The 14,019-nt window shown below is 44.1% G+C and overlaps 1 protein-coding gene across 2 annotated transcripts in view; it reads right to left on the reverse strand.

The window, feature by feature from the left end:
- Positions 1-6,031, reverse strand: part of LOC147447008 (Transducin/WD40 repeat-like superfamily protein) — a 99,738-nt gene extending 93,707 nt beyond the window's left edge. For both annotated transcript variants that reach the window (XM_086524230.1, XM_086524229.1), the window contains exons 1-3: positions 5,896-6,031; positions 5,647-5,746; positions 5,509-5,541 (exon numbers count right to left, since the gene is read on the reverse strand). In XM_086524230.1, coding sequence (XP_086380356.1) covers positions 5,509-5,541; positions 5,647-5,746; positions 5,896-5,957 — 195 coding nt within the window. In that variant the 5' untranslated portion in view covers positions 5,958-6,031. The remainder of the gene's footprint in view (positions 1-5,508; positions 5,542-5,646; positions 5,747-5,895) is intronic.
- Positions 6,032-14,019: the final 7,988 nt, after the last annotated feature.

A 14,019-nucleotide genomic window follows, 5' to 3' on the forward strand; every position in this document is an offset into this window, starting at 1 on the left:
TGATTAGTCAGCATTGTTCGAGTGTTTCATTCGTGATCGTTTTTTGTATTTTAATCAGCGTCTTTATGTGATCCCTTTTCCTAGGCATGACATATTGTACGTTGTGCACGTTTCACTCATGGATGAGCACGGATGTGTCATGAAAAGATGAACTGTTTGCATTCAAGGAAGTCACATTCCATGTCTCTTCCTTGGCATGACACATTCGTAGAACGAGCACATGAAAGTATGAGCACCAAGCATGGGCATTTCCATTGTGAATTGCCAAGCAGACTGATTTGGATCATAAGAGAAAGATTCGATCTCATTGTTTGCGTGTGTGTGGTTAACAGTTTGGCACTCCGTCTCTTTGTTCATCTACATTGCATGCACAGTCTATTAGGACGACAAGATTTTTTCCACTCACTTTACATGGAATAGATGAACTGTTTGCATTCAAGGAAGTCACATTCCATGTCTCTTCCTTGGCATGACACATTCGTAGAACGAGCACATGAAAGTATGAGCACCAAGCATGGGCATTTCCATTGTGAATTGCCAAGCAGACTGATTTGGATCATAAGAGAAAGATTCGATCTCATTGTTTGCATGTGTGTGGTTAACAGTTTGGCACTCCGTCTCTTTGTTCATCTACATTGCATGCACAGTCTATTAGGACGACAAGATTTTTTCCACTCACTTTACATGGAATAGGTATGTTCATGGTTTTGTGTTGGAAATGGTTTCAAGAATTTTCAGCCATGGAGATTCTTGAAGAAGGAAGAAGCATGACTTTAGACGAAGTGGAAGCATTAAAGATGACTTTGTGTCGCTTTCGGCGCAGCCCAAAGAAGAAAGCGTTGCAGACCTTTATGAAGTTCAAGTACCGCACGACCCACACATGAGAGTGGGCTAGCAAAGAGTCCCTTACAAGATTCCAGATGCTATTGGCGATCTCCCTTGATGCCATACATTTCGGTACCAGTACCTCACTTTGAAAAGGAGGGGATGTCACGTGACACATCCAACCCTATGTGTCCGTGGACAAGCTACAACACAACAAGGGTTCAGTCAGTCCAGTCAGTCTAGATTAGAAGTGATCTGGCACTTTTGTGAGTCTGTTTGCAGACCGAGCATGACCAGTCACTTGGTGTAGATGCGTATCCTCTCGTTGCACACAGCATGATCATAAGTATTCCCATCAGAATCCTTCAGGGGAATTTTCCAATGCATTTAGCCTATTTTACCTATTTTTAACATTTTTCACTTATTATTTTTAAGTGACTTTTGTTGGAAAGTAGGTAGGGCAAATTGAGTAAGTTTGTATATAAGCAAACCTAGGCTCCACCGCTCAACAGGCAACTTCTCAAGCAAGAACCCCTTGGTGGCGATTATCCCTCCAAGCAAAGACCCCCCATGCTAGCGTTTTCCCTCCACATCAGCCCTAGCGTGTTCATCAACCTCAGCATTGGCGATTTCTTCAACAGGTAGCCATCGCCCAGCAGATCCCAGGCCTCGCGTTTTTGCTCCAAGGCTTCACCGCAAGAAGACTCCCAGCCTAGCGTTTTTCATAAACCCAAGTCGCCCCCTTCTGGCTGGCGTTCTTCAACAAGAAAGCAACTTCAGCTTTCAACCATGAAGACCATCAGTTTTCAGCCATAAAGACCATCAGTTTTCAACCAAGGAACCGCAGATTATTAGCAATAAAGACCAACAAGGGCAGCGTTTTTGGACAGTAGTAGAAGAACACTACATTTCATCCATAACGTCGGTCTCGCCATCACCGTCGTCAACACCAACATAGCCTACACTTTCATCAGCCACATGCATTCCCATTGTATCAATTTGTGCAATCAATAGTAGACCACTCTCGCCAACGAGAGTGGGGCCTTCGGAGGAGGGTTTTACAACGTCTCTGGTGTCGTATTCTCTTCTCTATCTCTCAGTCTCATACACTTTCACGCAATGTCCATTCACTTCGTTTGTGTCCATTGCACTCTCTCACTAAAGGAACGAAAGGCTCTCCCTTCCATAAGAATAAAAGGAACCTTGAGCACAATTCGGAGCACTCATCTTGAGCAAAGTTCAAACATTCATTCCGCTGCACCTTACAACCTCAACATGAAGCAACGGTTTTTATCAGAATTTCCAGCCCTTGGACATCAGCATTTCTAGCCAGAACAGCCAACAATTCAGCTTATAATCGCCAGGAGACTTCAGCTCCTAGCCGCGTCATGGTTGCAGATTCTAGCGTGATGGTCAGCCATAACTTCGTCGTCGTCGACACGATACCCCAACATCTAGCACCCCTCGTGTTCGGATTGGCTCTTACCTAGCTCAGCATAGAGATCCTCAGTACCCGCAGTACCCATCAATACCTCACCGTCGTTGACATAGAACCCATAGTACCTCGTCGTCGTCGTCGACACGGAAGTCGTCAGTACCTCCTCGTCCTCGTCGTCAACACAAAATCCATCAGTACCTCGGCGTCGTCGTCATTGTCATCGACACAGAATCCATCAGTACCTCAACACCCCCCGCAGTAACCCAGTACCTTCAATATTCGCAATATCCCAGTACCCACAGTACCCTTCAATATCTCAATCTTACGAATCCGTAGCATGAGCATCTCAGCATTTAGTCATTGTATCAACAATGTGCAAGGTTAAAGAAAGTACTTGCTCTGGCAGCAAAGCAAGGGGGCCCTTACGGGTTTGCAACCCAACATTCGGTGTCGTCTCTCTCTCTCTCTCTCTCTCTCTCTCTCTCTCTCTCTCTCTCTCTCTCTCTCTCTCTCTCTCTCTCTCTCTCTTGTGTCTCTCTCTTTCAGTCAGTTCAATTCAATTCTTTCAAGTGAAGTAAAGTGTCCCTTGTGTTTGTGCGGAGAGTACTACATCCGAGCTAAACCCTTAAACTCTTCCGCTACACCTGACACTTGTCGAGCAAGCGAGGCCTTAGACGTGGCATTGTTGCGTGTCTTATCACATAAAAGCATATCCAATCTGGTTTAGAAAAGTACATATGTCAAGTGCATCTAGATGCCACACTCGTTTCACCTAGAAAGTTCAATGCGAACGATCTTGTCCAAAAATAGTAGGTTTCTTGAGCGATCACAAACGATGTATCTAGAGCGCTTGCTAAGTGGAAAAAATGAGGTTCAACATATAATTTGAGCCCAAAGGTATTTTTCAACAATTTTAGGGATTTTTCCAAGGTCGTTTGGGCTTTTTACGAGCAAGAAAAGACACTGTTGAGCTAAAAGGTCAAAAATAACCCAAAATGGTCAAAAATAGCTCAAAATGTCACATCATCAACAATGGACGTGACAATAAAGCTTTCATGGATACGATTTTGTTCATTTTAAGTGTCTTTAGGTTCAATCTTCTACGACTCACTTGATTTTAATACAAACCCTCACAATCAAAGGCTCGGTGTTACATACAAGAATTTCAAACACCCAAGCCAACTATCTCCTCACCCAACCCCCCTTAGGTTTTTGTTCTTTTCTTCTACCCTCTCGATGGTCCTCAGTCCTTAATTGATACGTATCAATGCCCTCATATACATGGAGCCATTGTAATGTTTTGTTTTCGGTCCCATGAGTCATATCTGACCTCGGCGGATGATCTCTCTCTCTCTCTCTCTCTCTCTCTCTCTCTCTCTCTCTCTCTCTCTCGGAGATCGATGAGATCCGCCAGCGACCGATGTTGGATCTCCTGTGATCTAGCTATCCCAGCTAGCTGTTTAGCTGCTTAGTTCACACCTAGCAGTTTAGGATTCCATAGTAATTTATTTTGTCATTCTGTCATTCTGTCATTTTGTCATCTTGTTACTCTGACTTTGGATCAGATCCACCACATTGTAACTTTCTGGTCTCATAGGTCAATTTGGCCTTTTGAAAATGTTAATATAACATTTCATTTCATCTCTCTCTCTCTCTCTCTCTCTCTCTCTCTCTCTCTCTCTCTCTCTCTCTCTCTCTCTCTCTCTCTCTCTCTCTCTCTCTCTCTCTCTCTCTCTCTCTCTCTCTCTCTCTCTCTCTCTCTCCACAGATCAAGGCAGCAAGGGAAAAAGAGAAAATTTCTTTCTACAAGGGAGGGAGAGTAGTGGTTTTGGACACACACCGCATGACAGTGCGAGATCTATGGGACCAACCTTAAAATGGTAGCATGGAAATTGTAATGGATCAATGAAGCTAGATGTAGACGCATTTAAGGATAGCTTCAAGGGAAGAGACCTTATTTTTTACTCGGAGACCCATCAGACTCCTAGTACACATTACCTAGAGTGACGGGATACCATTGGGAGACTACTTGCAGACACGATTATGAGATCAACGCAAAGAGGACGTGGATCAAGAGGTGTGGCAGTCCTATTCAAGGAGGAGCTTCAACCCCTCATTTGTATTGTTCGGAGAGATGAGAAAGCCATATATATGTGGGTCAGAGTAAGAGCGGAGACAAGGAGGCCACTCTACATTGCAATATGCTATATTGCCCCTAAAACATCTCATTATGCATCTCCCAAGGGGTAGTCACCCTACATGATATTGGATTAGGACATATTAGAGTTCTCTAGGGATGGAGATGTCATTCGTCTAGGAGACTTTAATGCCAGGACAAGCCAATCTCAGACAGCTTTCTACGATATCTCAGAGGAAATGTTGAGAGAATTGGATGTCAATGATATGGGATTGGCCAAGTGTTCGCACAATGAGAAGCACACTAGATATGGGTGATATCTGATAGACATGGGGAGCCAAATATATGTGGGTCAGAGTAAGAGCGGAGACAAGGAGGCCACTTTACATTGCAATATGCTATATTGCCCCTAAAACATCTCATATGCATCGCCCAAGGGGTAGTCACCCTACATGATATTGGATTAGGACATATAAGAGTTCTCTGGGGATGTCATTCTTCTGGGAGACTTTAATGCCAAGACAGGCCAATCTCAGACAGCTTTCTACGATACCTCAGAGGAAATGTTGAGAGAATTGGATGTCAATGATATGGGATTGGCCAAGTGTTCGCACGATGAGAAGCACAATAGATATGGGTGATATCTGATAGACATGGGGACTACACATGGACTGGCCATCTTGAATGGCCTCTAGAAATTTCCAACATCGAGTAGATTCACTTGTTTTCCTCATAGACATGGACTATACAACATACTATGAGATACGTGGCACCTCGTTGGAGAGGGTTTTGGGCCTCTATCTAGAGTTATGAGATACCAAGATCCGAGATGTCTTGGACTCTATCTATTGGAGATTACTGAGAGAGAGAGAGAGGCTCAGAGCCCAAGAGACGCACCCACAGACAGATGGTCTTCCATCCACACATTGAGCAGAGACAAGCAGCCAGAGGTTTCCCACTTGTAAATTCTATCAACAAGATACAACAAAAAAAATGTGTGTGTGTGTGTGTGTGTGTGTGTGTGTGTGAGTGTGTGTGTGTGTGTGTGTGTGTGTGTGAGAGAGAGAGAGAGAGAGAGAGAGATGAGGTAGAGGGTAAGCAATGTTACTTGACTATCAACATATTGAGGGAAGCTTCCAATCTGGAAAAAAGAAGAGAGAGCAGACAGAAACTTTGGCATTAGTGCACTGGCATTAAGTTGTTATTTCCCGTACTTAACACCAAAAACAAGAATAGCAGAACTTGCCTCTGACAGGGAACGCAGCATAGTCTGGAGCACAGCATGTTTGAGTGAACTGTCGATCCTGCCTGTAACTTCTGTTAGAGCATGTTTCCACGTAATCAACCTGTTGCAAAAGCTTCAACATCAATTCAGCTCCAACCTTCTATTGTCACAAGCCTAAGCTGCAAAATCTCTCTCTCTCTCTCTCTCTCTCTCTCTCTCTCTCTCTCTCTCTCTGTGTGTGTCATAAGGGGGAGAGCGAGAGAGAGAGACCTTGGCTCACGGCTCGGGACCTCTGCAGCGGCGTGACGATCACGAGTGACGAATTGATCCATGGAAATGGCGGGAAAGTGCGTGAGAATTTCAAGTTGGGCAGTTCTCTATTTGACACCCTCAATTTTAGAGGGATCTAGGGTCTGTTCCATTGTGGGCCGTTCGATGGAAAAAATAAGGGTTGGGTGGATTCAACCTCGCAACTTCCTCATCTCAAGGCCATTGCTTTACCACTACGATGTTGTGTACAGTTTGATACGCATGGAGAATGGTAGCATTATATTGCATGTTCTATCCTGTCGCGATCTTAGTTCACACTACAACGAGTTCACACCACAATAATATAGTGCACATAGTTAGTTTACATCTACTGGTTTACATGCACGTTCACAACAAGTTTACATTTGTTTGAGATTACACCGACGGGATCAACGGTTGTGATCTTCGCCAAAAAGCAACGCCGATTTTCAATCGTATGTCCCCTCTAAAAAAATAAGGGTGTCAATTACAAACGAGGGTAGTAGGTCTCAATTTTTACTTCTTCTCGCCTTCTCAATCGTCCACGGGGCCTCTCACTAAAATAGCATCGGATGCGTTTATCATCTCTCCCTCTCTCTCTCTCTCTCTCTCTCTCTCTCTCTCTCTCTCTCTCTCTCTCTCTCTCTCTCACACACACACACACACACACACACACACACTTTTTTTTTTTTTTGTAAATCGATTTGATTAATTTACTGGTGGGAAACCTCGAAGCGAGGAAAACCCACCGAAAGGATCATATACAAGGGGAAGAACACATAACTACTCAGTTGTACTTACCTGGACACAATAGACTATGCCAACCACAAGAACGAAGAGGCAAAAGCTTTTATTTACAAAAGTTGACTCTAAGTCCAACCGCAATGCCAAACAATTCCAAGGCTTCCATAATCACTCCAACATCAGCCTGCTGATTACGAGGCATAAACAACAAGCCATCGGCGTAAGCCTGGCCAATGAAGGTACGACCCGAGGGTAGCCACAAAACATGAAGACACTCAACAAAGGTCAGGTGATCAAGATAAATCAACAGGGGGTGAGTGGCAATAGCATACAACAAAGCACTAAGAGGGCAACCTTGCCTGACCGAACACCCAAGAGGCCGAGATTCTGTTAATTCACCTTCCAGGATCCCTGAAGACATACTACAAGCATACAAGAAATAAACCACATTGGCCAATTTAGGACCAAACCCTGGGCACCTCATCGTGGCAGCAATGAAGTCCCAATGTATAGTGTCAAAGGCCTTTTCAATATCAACTTGCATAACGAGCACATCCTACTGAGACTCCATGCCAACCATAACATTAGCTAGATTGTCAATAATCTGGCAACGTGGAACGAAACCATATTGAGCCTGATGGAGTCCTGCAAAAATATGGTCCTTAATGCAGTGCACCAGCATCTTAGCCATTATCTTGTAAACCATCGGAATCAAATTAATAGGGCGCCAATGAGAGAATCGCTCGCGAAGCGCTTGCTTAGGCAACAATTTAAGTAAACCTTCTTTCCAAGAAAGAGGCAAATCTTGTTTCTCCCATCTTTCCAAGAAAGAGTGTTAACCCTCACGGCTCACAAACACCCTATCACCTACGACGGACATTGTATTATTTACTTGGTAGAGTCAGGTACCGAGCTTGTCGGTCCAATAGGAAAAGGGTAAGAGTGATCGCCGATGAGAGGTGCACTCTAACTGGAACATTCAAGGGATTAGTTGGCTAAGCATGGGCACCCAAGTGTGAATGGGGTGAGCTCATATAAAAGTCAACTAAACCTAAAATTCACTTATTCTCTCATTTGTGCAATTGAAGAGTGCTCTTGCTCCATCTCCATCTTCTTCTTCTTCTTCTTCGTCTCCTTGTGTGTGTGTGTGTGTGTGTGTGTGTATGCGTGAGAGAGAGAGAGAGAGTGTGTGCGATCGAGCATTGCGGCGGCACGATGGCGGCTAGGCGGTTGAGAGCAGCGTAGCGGCGTCTCCCTCTTCTTCGCGGCGAGGAATTCTCCACGACAGGAAGCGTAGAGCGGTGAGTGACACACCAACGTCATCTTTGAGCTTAGGCTTGTTGTGTGCTTGGAGCCATTTGTGGCTCGCACACGGTGCATCGGCAAGTTCCTTGCATTGACACGTGCGACATACACACACATTTTTGGCACCGCTGCCGGGGAATGCCATACACTAAGCTTGAATGGCACTCTGTGCTTCTTTTGTGGTGCAATTTCAATTGTAGGAAAGGTAAGGAAGGAGGGTGTGTGTGTGTGTTGAGAAGAAGGATTTTGTGTTATACTGTGTATTTTTTTTGTTAATGGAGTTTTCAAAGGTACTGTGTTTTTTCTGTGTGTAAGGTGTTAGTATTAAGGTTGTTAGTTCTGTGTAATGTAATGTACAGTAAGTAGGAAGTAGATCTGTGAGAGCTAATAGAGCGTGTTAGTGTGTAACAGTAGGTGTATTAGTTGGAAGTAGGTAGGTAGAGTGTGTGTGTGCTCTCGTGCAGGCCGAGGGGACCTTATCCTTTTTTCTTTTTTTTAAAATAAAAAATTTTAAAGGTAGGACCGGGATCGGGAATATCTCCCAGACCCAAGCCCAACCTCACGCTCAGGCTTAGGCCTCAGTCGCCTTTTAAAATTACAAATTTTAGCTTCACACGTAGCTAAAAATCAATTTTTTGAGGACCAACGGAACTTTAGATGCCCGAAAATTGTGTTGTAAAGCACATAGCGACCCTCTAAGTGATACGCTCGTTTCGAGCTATCACACACTTTAATCAAAAAAACTGATCATTAAAAAACATTAAAAACATTATAAAATTTAAAAAAAAAATAAAACGAGTGAAAACGGACGCCTAAAAAAGGTAAGCAGTTAACCTTCGAGGTTATTCGCCGACGCTTGTAGGTTGTCAAAGGCACATGCATCTACGCTCTGGTCGTGTGCTAGAGACGGAACAACTAGAGAGAATTTCGACTTACGCGAGTTCTCAATATCCACCTACCTTAGGTTCCGGGCCCTTAGCGAGGACCCAAGGTAGTACAAACCAAGACCCGAACATAGCGGCTAGTGACTCTTCCTCTGACTACGACGTCATGGAGGGTTTCCCAATGCCTAATCCTGATAGCTCAAGCCAAGACATGCATGCCATGGGTCCACGGTCCGGGCCAAGCGTGCTTAGCCGCTTGAAGAAAACCTTTAGTAGAGCCACTCGGTCCAAACATGGAGCTAATGATATAAATGAGGGTGGTGGGGAAGTAAATTCTCCATTCATGACCAACGTAGAGCCTATGCCCTTTAGAGAATGTGCATGTGAAGTCATATTACCCGATGGTAGAAGCCTTGCTGAAGTGCAAGAGGTTGAGCGATATATCCTTGCAGCGAGGGAAAAGGAAATTAAGAGCTTACACAAGGCGGAGCAACGAAGAGAGTTAAAATCGAAAGGTCCTATGTCAATATCTTTGCTAGGAGAGAAATCGAGTGCTCCTGACCTAGCAACCGCTAAGGGCCAACCCCTAGAAAGCAACATTGCATCTAGCTCAAAGGACACCCCTAGCACCTCAATCATAGATGGAGTGTTCTTAAATGAGAACTGGGAGTACGAACTACAAACAGAGACTCTGACCGACCTATACACAGGTCACACCTATCACGTGGGTTGGTTAGATGTCCTACAATCCACAATGGGTGCTACTAGTGTGGAGGATCAACAACAAAGAGTTTGTGAGGTCATCCATAGGGTTATCGAGTTAAAGAGACAGAACAAGGGGATCAACATGCCTTCAACGGGTCTCATGAGATTCTTGGATACAGGAAAGGCTAAACAACCGACCTTATCGCAAATGGAGACTCCCTCGGTAAGTCTGATGGATCCCCCATATGTTGTTTCGCCAAGGGTCTCGGTGCAATCTGAGCCCACAAGTGCTAGCTTTACCTTTCCAAGTCTAGCTCATCTTTCCCTTGATGACACCATGGCTACCATGCCTACCCCAATGATGGGCATGCCAAGAAACACGCCATGGACCTCATTTGTTAGTAAAGCACCACTACATGGTAGCTCAATGCCTGCAAGCAGTACCTACAAGTGTGTACCAATCGTATGCACCTATGGGTCATCACACTCATGTATTCCCTGCTCCTCCCATTATTTCAACTACCTATGCTCCACAACCACAACACCCAAGTTCTTATTTCCATGGGACTATACCAGCGAGCATTAGCATGTCACATCCGACGTCTTCTATGCCTAGGGCCACACATATGAACTTTGGGCCACCACATGGCACAACATCGTACCCAACGTGGAACCCAAGGGCTTCCTATGCGCCAAGCCCAATGCCAATACCTACTCCACATGTAGTCTCTAGAGCACCTCCACCCACGGTTCCTGCTCACTTAGGTGACTTGGCAACATTTGCCCGAGCTATTGGTCGATCTATTGCAGAGAATATGCGTAACACGCCTGATAGAGAGCCTAGAAGTAAAGCAGTACAAATAGCCAAGCTAACACAAAAATTTAGTGGAGACGGGGATGTGAGAAAGCATATCGAAGTGTTTGAACAAATATGCAATTCTCTAGGAGAACACAATGACCTACATAAGAGCAATGCTTTAAGCCTAACCTTAAGTGGAAAGGCGGGGGATTGGTATAGAACCCTAAGGGTGGAAGAAAAAATGATTTACCCTATTCTTAGGAGATTGTTCTTGAAATAATACATACAAGAGGGAGTGCTTTGGGGTGTAGCCTCTCAGCTCCAGAAAGCTCAATGAGAGGAAGGAGAGTCGGTGAGAGACTTTATTAGTCGCCTGAAGCATTTGAATTCTCGTTGTAATCCAAATGAGCGCTTCAATAATAATCAATTGCTTGATAGATTCATTAGGGGATTACGACATGAGGATATCTACAATGGCCTAGTCATTAGAGGTATCACCACTTGGGAAGCAGTCACCACCAATGCGATCCAATTGGAGGATAATTTAATGATTCAAGAAGAAAGAGTGTCTGTTGAGACTAAATCTATTAGCTTGCAAGCATCAGGGCATTAGCCAATGACCTTAAAGCCTATTGCTAAGGAGCCAAAGATATATGAGATGACTTTAGCAGATCTCACCAAGGCTATTCAAGAGAGTCTTAGAGACAATCGTGCTCCGCAAAACAATCATATGTATCCAAGAAGGGAGCAACAATGGTGCTCAGTATGCTATGGACCGCATAGTACCAGTGAATGCCCTACTTTTAGAGTAAAATTCAATGGGAATTGCAATGCCTGTGGGAGGTATGGTCATCAAGCTAAGGATTGCATAGTATTTAAGCGCGCGATGGCCAATAGACCAACCTTAGCATGGACAGACACACCTCGAGTGCCTGCATTGATGCCGGCCCCACCTCTTGAACAAACAGCACAACACATGGTCCCTAGGGCCCAAAATGTCGTTCAAACAACACCCTTACCACCTCCAGTGCTAGGACCGCAACCACCACATCCGAGAATCACTTTTGTGAATCAAGTGGGTTGTGAGTCATCTATTGCTTGTTTGGAAGGTTGTGAGGAAGATATAGACCCTAATATTGCCTATGGGATGGATGTGCTTGAAGAAAGTCCACAATACTACATGGAGGACTATTGGGGACAAGTCAAACCTATATATCAAGTAGCTGCTCTTGCGGCAAGAGGTCAAAATATCAATTACACTGCTAAGAGACCACCTCTTCAATGCTATGAGTGTGGAGGTCCACATCGTGTAGCTGAGTGTCCTATTAGGCTACAAAAGAACGCCACACTAATGCAAACCAATCAAGTGAGCACGTCTACAATGCCGATACTCATGTGTAATCGATGTGGCATAGATCATTTGATTGCCCAATGTGCAAATAATCCAAATGCGCCGAAGATCACGCCATTAAACTTGATTGAAGTTATCGAGGAGCCATCACAAAGTACACATGTGGTACCAGTAAACGTACTCACACGATCGATGCTCCAAAAACAAAATTATATTCTTGAGGAAAGAGACACGGCGTCAATTGCCCAATCTCAGAAAAAGAAGAAAACACGAAGGAAGAGATCGCAAAAAGCAGCGAAGTCAGACCCCAGTTCAAAGACCAACATAGGGACTGGTGACGACCCCGTATATATGAACGACGCTGAAGAGGATTCTAATTCAGGTGAAACCATGGAGACCAAAACGACCACTAAGATAGAAACCAACAAGGAAGATGTTCATGAGCCACAATGGCCAGGATCCAAGAAGAAGATAGGAACTTATCCAAACCCTATAGAGGAGATTGAGCGAGTCAAGCAATTAAGGATTTTGGTAGAAGATACCCAACGAGATCTAGAACCAGCACGTAGGCAGATCCAGATTACAGACACCGTGTTCCCTACGCAACAACAACCTCACCAAGTCCATAGACCCTTAGCCATACCTAGTGTCATCCAAGAAGAAAGTGACTTAAAGTCATGGGAAAGTGGGCGTACTCACTTCTCGATGGAAAGAATGTTTACAGAGGGACTACTTGATCTTATCGAAGAAATGGAGATCCCATCTTTCCCACTTCAAGGGACTCAAGGCCAAAAGGTTCCGTTAAACATTGCCAAATTGATGGATTTCATGTCTTCAGAAGTTAGAACCACCATCATGTCCAAACTATATAAAGACCCTGAGCTAGTCTCAGCTCTTCAAGCCTTCCAAAATGGAGAACTAAAGTTTGGGCTACCACAATTTTCACAGATGGATGGATCTGGGGAGATGCCAATAGAGGAGGAACACTTAGATCCACAACCCAACCTAGACGAGAACCTTGTTATAGAAATACCTGTTAACAAGTTGGGACAATACTTTGAGGGTGATGAATCCAATGCGACCATACCAATCACTACTAAGGGATTAACTATGAAGGGAATCCTTGATGGTGGCACTGGAGTTAGCATTGTGACTAAAAATTGCTGGGAAACTATGGGAAGACCTCACCTTGTGACCACAACCATCGTAGTGAAGATGGCCAATGGGTCTATTGTTAAACCTATTGGGATGCTAGAAGATCTCAAGATCAAGGTCTTTGGACATAAAATAAGGATTACCTTCATTGTTATGGATTTCTCCAAGCACACTATGGCATCGGAGATGATCTTAGGACGTCCTTTCATGAGGGAAGCAAAAATGGTGCATGACTGGTCTAAAAACCATGTCTACTTGCAGTTCCAAGATTCTGTCATTTCACATCCACATGCTTTGTCTTTGAGTGATAAACTGGATTGCGAGCCAATTGTATAGCACTTTGACTATCACAATATAACACAAGCATCTCTTCTTTGATTCCCAAATCCGTTACTAGTCGATTAAGCCAAATTGATTCTTTGCATGCCTCTAATGCTGCAACATATTCAGCCTCTGTAGTAGACTGAGTAGCACAATCTTGTAATCTAGAACGCCATGATACTGCTCCACCAGCCAATGTAAAGACATACCCTGACGTAGACCTTCGGTTGTCTAAGTCACCTGCATAATCTGAGTCTGTAAAACCCTTTACACTTAGCTCCTGACTCCCATAGCATATACGCATACTCTTTGTAGCTTTCAGGTATCTCAATATTCCTTTCACTGCCTCCCAATGTTTCTTGCCTGGGTTTGACATGTATCGACTTACTACTCCCACTGCGAATGCAATGTCTGGGCGAGTAGCAATCATTGCATACATCAAACTACCCACTGCAGACGCATATGGAATCTTATCCATTTCAGCCTGTTCTTCCTCACACACAGGACAATCTTGTTTGATAAGTTTCACATATGGTGGCAATGGAACACTCAGTGCCTTTCCCTTGTCCATATTGAAACGTTGCAAAACCTTGTCAATATACTCTATTTGAGATAACCAAATCAACTTCTTTGATCTGTCTCTCTCAATGCGCATACCAAGTATATGACTTGCCTCACCCATGTCTTTCATGTCAAACGATTTTGCCATCTTTGACTTCAAAGCTGAAATTTCTTCCAAGTGCTTGCCAGCAATCAACATGTCATCCACATACAAAATAAGGATCAGCCAACTGCCATCCTTAGCCTTCTTTGTATATAGACAGTGATCGAACTCACTACGT

Source organism: Adiantum capillus-veneris, chromosome 11 (genome assembly GCF_014529385.1).
Source record: "Adiantum capillus-veneris isolate H3 chromosome 11, ASM1452938v2, whole genome shotgun sequence".
Lineage (NCBI taxonomy): Eukaryota > Viridiplantae > Streptophyta > Polypodiopsida > Polypodiales > Pteridaceae > Adiantum > Adiantum capillus-veneris.